General features: G+C 34.2%; 1 protein-coding gene across 1 annotated transcript; it reads right to left on the reverse strand.

Annotated features, from left to right (window-relative positions):
- Nucleotides 1–702: 702 nt before the first annotated feature.
- On the reverse strand, nucleotides 703–3,301 carry LOC123214621 (pentatricopeptide repeat-containing protein At4g02750-like). Its single transcript, XM_044634503.1, has 2 exons — nucleotides 2,287–3,301; nucleotides 703–2,129 (listed from the first exon to the last, which is right to left on the reverse strand). Exons 1-2 carry the CDS (start codon nucleotides 3,092–3,094, stop codon nucleotides 1,183–1,185), a joined length of 1,755 nt encoding a protein of 584 aa, XP_044490438.1. The 5' UTR covers nucleotides 3,095–3,301; the 3' UTR covers nucleotides 703–1,182.
- Between the last annotated feature and the right edge of the window lie 2,947 nt (nucleotides 3,302–6,248).

Genomic DNA, 6,248 nt, shown 5'->3' on the forward strand with positions numbered 1-6,248 from the left:
GCCTATTTTTTTACACTTGGTGGGAGCCCAACATTATACCTTCATTTTCATTAATTCATCTAGGTAATTTTTTCACAGCTACCCATCCATCCAAAGCTCTTTTTCCACAGCTAGTCACCCAGCATTTATTGATTTTATATGGTGGAAAGGCATCTTGTATATAACAGCCAAGGAATTTTATGTATTTTCCCATACAGCGAATTCAAGGAATGATTTATCCGAGCAGGTGGGTTTATTATCTGGATTCTAGTACTAGTATTAAGGATATATTATTAAAACACTTCGGGTTGGCCAGTAATGGGAACCATATTAAAACTTTATGTTAGTTCCAGTATTGGCTGCTTGTTTGATCATTCTTAATGACTGTTTTAATTTCTACTAATTTCGAAACATGTAGAATTAGAAACGTGTGCTTTTTCCTTTCTTTTGAGCATGGTGTTCTGGGACTGCTATGGGAAGAAATTTCCCAGGTCCAAAAGTTATTTGCAGCTGAAGTATCCAATCTCCGCCTAATGTAACAACCATATCAATTATCTATATATAAAACCAGGTGGTCTTAAATAATTGAATACTTTTTAATATGTATTTTCGGATAGACATTAAGAACTAATTTGTATTACTAGCCGAGTTCTAGATTAATACAAAAATTACATGAAACAATAAAAAAAATGCAACCAGCAATAATGTTATAGTTCATAAATGTAACCAACTATGATAATCAAAATAAAATTAGCCAATTTTTCATCTTCCATCTCCGTTTTTGTTCACACGAATTGTTATAGAGTCTCTCAAATCTGTTGTGCTTCTGTATATTTTGAAATCCCATGTTCCAGTTTTGTATCATCCAGCTCCACAAGTATTTAATCCTGTGCGTTATTGCTTGCTTAAAGCATTAGCACAACCAGAAGAACCACTAGCAAAGATTATCATTAATGGCTGATCCCTCCTCTCACTAGTTAACACCCATCCATTTAGGCATAAATCTAATCACCCTCTCTGTTTCTCCATCAATTGCTAGCCAAGTTTCCCGGACATCTGGCTTCAGAAACTATGCTTTTACTCTTCCCAACTCCCACATTGACAAGCATCCTCTTTTCCTTCGCTAAATGCATTCACTTTGGAATTGACTGAATTAGTTCTAGGCTTTCACATCAAACAATTTGTATGTCAATCGAAAATGCTTCATGATGAAACGATTTCTGCAATATCAACCATAGACTTCAAATGTAGACTGACCCTCTTAATTTCCAAATAAATCTTATCAGTATCTGGATGAGATATATCCCCTCCTAAGAAAAAATGCATTTTATTATCGATTTCCATCCAGCTATAAGCTTGTTGCTTCTTAACTTGTTGGTCTTTCATTAGGATCCTCACTCTAGTAACTTCTCTCCACATTCCAGCTGCCGCATATATGTTGGACAGCATAACATAAGGCCCTGAGTTATGAGGATCCAAATCCCTAATTTTCTTGGCTGCTAATTCTGCTAATTCCACATTCAGATACATGTTACAAGCAGCGAGAAGAGAGCTCCAGACCCCAATATCAGGTTTAAATGGCATAAATTTAATAACCTTACATGCCTTCTCCAACTGCCCAGCTCGACTCAATATATCAACCAAACAAGCATAGTGTTCAGACCTGGGGACGATTCCATAATCTTTTACCATCAATTCAAACAAATCTGTGCTCTCTTTCACCTTCCCTGCATGTCCACATGCAGACAACAAACTAAGAAAAGTAATCCAATCTGGTTCAAAGTCATTCATAGTCATCTGGCTGAAAAAATTAAGAGCTTTCTCATAGAGTCCGTGCTGTGCAAATGCTGCAATAATACTATTCCACGAAACAATATCTGGAGTGTGTATTTGTCTAAAAGCTGACTCAGACTCAAGGATACAACCACATTTGCTGTACATCATAATCAAAGCATTACATACAGACACATTTGTAACAAACCCATTTCTTATGACAACTACATGAGTTTGTCTCCCTTCTTTAAGAGATGCAAAAGCAGAACAGGCAGTGAATACTGAAACAAGGGTTGCCTGATCTGGTTGCAGGCCCATCCCAAGCATCTTTGAATATAAGCTCAATGCTTTCTCACCAGCACCATTTTGTGCATACCCTGCATATTGTAAAAGGAAACAGCTAAGCGTATCAAATATCAAAACCCTGGAGTAATACAAAAAGATTAGAATATCACAGAACAAGAGTTAGTTTCAAGATATTTGCAGTTAATATAACAAAAGGTGCAAACCATGCATGAGTAAAACTGAGCATACCGTTTATCATTGCGTTAAAAGACACAAGATCTTTATTCTGGATTCTTTCAAACAAAAGTCTAGCATTTTCCACCATCCCCTCCTTACAGTACCCCATAATCACAGCCGTAACCACTATAACATTTTTATTGCTCTCTGGCATCCCTTCAAACAATTCTCTAGCTTCCTGAAACCTGCCATTCTCCACATATCCGCTAATCATCACATTCCAAGAAACAGAATTTTTACACTGCATTTGATCAAACAATTCCCTTGCCTTATCAACCTCCCCTATCTTCATATACCCATCAATCATTGCAGTGTAAGAAATAACATTCTTCCTAAGCATTTCTTCAAAGAGCCGACTAGCTTCCTCTATGCGACCATATTTTACAAAACCTGATATCATTGCATTATATGAGGCGGTATTTTTCTTGGGCATGGCTCGAAAGTAGTCAAGAGCCTCGTCAATCCTCTCATTCTCAATGCAGCCAGCGATCATGCTATTCCAGGAGACTATATTCTTCACTGGCATTATTTGAAACAAATTTTTGGATTCTTGGAGAAGCCCATTCTGCCAGTGGGCAGTGATAATAGCATTCCATGAGACAACGTCTTTCGTTGTCATTTTATCGAACAGTTTGCGAGCGGCTTGTAAATTACCCACACGTGACAGCTCGCCGATTTTGACATTGCTTGCATATAACTCTTGGGATAAAAAGGGCTTCCTTAATATGGCGGCGGACTGATGGGCTGAGCCGATTTGAAGTGTAGAGGTAGAGGAGGGTAATAAAATGCGTTGGAGACATATTCGATGGAAGTAACACATAGACTGTATCCAAAATTAAATTTTATAACAAGAGAAGTGCACTAGAATTAGATAGCTCTGCTGCACCCGAATTCTTTTCCATACACATATTCATTAAATATATCAAACGTCCGCCCTCTTATATTAGCTTCTTTAATTCCCTTCTGTACTTCATATCTTTAAAATACTCTAGTTCAACATTGCGATAAACCAATATTTTCATAAGGGTTTTTACATGAGTGTCCTAAATATTATAGGTTTAAACAGAATTTTCCAATTATGTAAAAATGCCCCATTAACATGAAATGGCTGAAATGTCTTTATATATAAACAAAATAAATTCATATTCCCACCCATATTTTTCCTGAATTCATTGTTCCAAAATTTGGAGAAAACCCAAGGCTTTCACAAGGCTTCGATGACAGCTCAAAACATCGGCTTTTCTTCGACATTTTTGTAGTTTTTCAGTGACTAAAATAGCAAACAAGGTGAGAACATCGTCTCCTTATCTTGGTTTTTTCATATTCTAGGGTTTTTCGATGACGAAAATAGCAAAGAAGATGTCATTTTCGAATTTTATGCCCTTTTTTTTATATTCTAGGGTTTTTTTATGTGTAGTTTTCAAATTTTAGGTATGTTTGCAATTTTTCTCTTTTTTGGGTTTTTTGATGTGTAATTTTTAAATTTCATATTTATTTTTTTATCATTCTTAGGTTTTCTACGAGTAGTTTTCAAATTTTAGATTAGTTTTTCGGTTTTTGTTATTCTAGAGTTTTTCGATATGTAGTTTTCTAATTTCAGGTCTTTTTTTTAATTTTTATCATTCTAGGGTTTTTCAATGTGTAGTTTTCGAATTTCAGGTTTGTTTTTCAGTTTTTATCATTCTTGGGTTTTTCGACGTGTAGTTTTCAAATTTTAAATTTGTTTTTATTTTTTCATTCTTGGGTTTTTCAATATATAGTTTTCAAATTTTAGTCTATTTTTAGGTTTTTTTTCATTCGAAGATTTTTTAGAAGTGTAGTTTTCAAATTTGAAGTCAATTTTTTTAATTTTTGTTATTGTAAGATTCTTCGACGTATAATTTCCAAATTTTAGGCCCATTCTTTTATTTTTGTCATTCTTGAGTTTTTTGACATATATTTCTAGAATTTTAGGTTTGTTTTTTTATTTTTGTTATTTTAGGGTTTTTCAATGTATAGTTTTCGAATTTTCAATATGTTTTTCATTTTTGCCATTCTTGGATTTTTTTACGTGTATTTTTTGAACTTTTTATCTGTTTTTCAATTTTTATCATTCTAGAATTTTTCGACATGTAGTTTTTGAATTTCTAGTCAATTTTTTTATTTTTATCATTCCTCAATTTTTCGACGTGCAGTTATTGAATTTTATAGGAGTTTCCCAAAAAAGAAAACATAAAGTCTCTAGTGGTGAATTGAGAATTTTGGACGAGGCACAACACTTTTGGGCAAAGGTGACTTCGTGTGTACAATTAAATACAATGTCTAAGATTAAATCTACATTGACACAAACACAGTTGTGGTTGTTTGAAAGGATATGTTTTGGACTTTATTTTGAATACCAGATACAAGATTTAGCGAAGAGTTGGTACCCTCATTCACGTTACAACAATTGTATCAGGGTTTAGGGAGACATGAGTTTTGGTTTAGGATTAATGGGATTAACGTGAGGTTCAGCCATTCGAGTTTGCACTTATGATCGAGCTACCATTCAGTTAGATCACTATTGTTTCATCATATTTCTGTGAGATTTTAGAGATATGATTCAGGAGATCTATTTTCAGGGATGTTAGAAGGTGCAATATCATGATTTGGAGCTAGTTTTCTCAACAAATCTATGAGGAGATGACAATATCAAGTTGTCAAAATGGCCTTATTGTATTGCCTTCATATGGTGTTATTAGGGAATGATAGACAAAAGAAGGTATCTACAAAGTATCTCCAGTTAGTCAATCACTTTGACAGTTTCAGTTAATACCTGTAGGATGTTTAGATATGGGATATGACATACGAGTCGATGTCCAAGGTGAGTGAAAGGATCTGCTCCAATCGTATGATAAATATCCATAAATATGATATATTTGGGTTCTCGCTCGTATTCCAAGGAAGTGTGTATTTGTTAATTATATATGTTAATTGTTAAATAAAAAAATTATTAATGAAATTTAAACATTGATGTTTACATTACAGTTTTGGGTCACAAGATGATCGACACCCTATATAATTGGGTGGACTCGATTGTTATTGATACGCCAAAATGAATGTTCAAGTGGCATAAAAGAGATATTCCTGGATTGAGTCATATAGGAATTATATTCACTGATGATAAGGTATGTAATTGTTAATTGTGTAATTGATTGATTAATTGATTAATTCAAATATGTCTAATTATATATTTGAATGAGTTAAAATTAGCATATCTAATGCCTGGTGAAAGTTACTATAGTGTCTCATGCACATGTCAATTGGTCTATTAAGGTATCTGACTGGGACACCCTAATCACATGAAGAATTCTCTGATAGTAGTTCCTTCATTTACCACATAAGCTGATTGGAACTACTAATAAACCATCCGAAGATAGCCCTTACCTCGGGTACATATGTGATGCATCTTGCTAATCACATGAGGAATATCTAAAAGTCATATCCTTATCATACATACTTGAACTGTACTGGGTGGCTATATACCTTGGCATCGAGTGTATGATGCATCTCATGGGTATCCAACTCTATTATTCTCACAAATATCGTCACTTACACATATAGTTAGTGATTTTCTAGTTGTATGACACTAGCTTTAAGGTTGCTAACTTTTTTACTAGAATTTGACTTGATCTAAGTTCATGTCATTATCCACATAAACATGTACCCTATCTATATCTTTATCAAATTCTTTATCCTCTATTAACTCATTACTCTTCTTATATAACTTTCATCCTTTTATGCACATAGTCTAGGGGTATATTCATTTTTTGACTTTGTCTAAGGGTACATGATTGTGAGCTTCTCAACCTACACCCATGTGTCTCTTGAACCATAAACATAGGTATGTGACATTTAGCATACAATCGTGTATAAAGCAGATACACTTATAGAGTTAACTTGGACACACTCTCGTGTACTTGGATCCACGTGTCCTCTAACATACATCACCCATT

The sequence above is a fragment of the Mangifera indica genome, chromosome 1 (genome assembly GCF_011075055.1).
Source record: "Mangifera indica cultivar Alphonso chromosome 1, CATAS_Mindica_2.1, whole genome shotgun sequence".
NCBI lineage: Eukaryota > Viridiplantae > Streptophyta > Magnoliopsida > Sapindales > Anacardiaceae > Mangifera > Mangifera indica.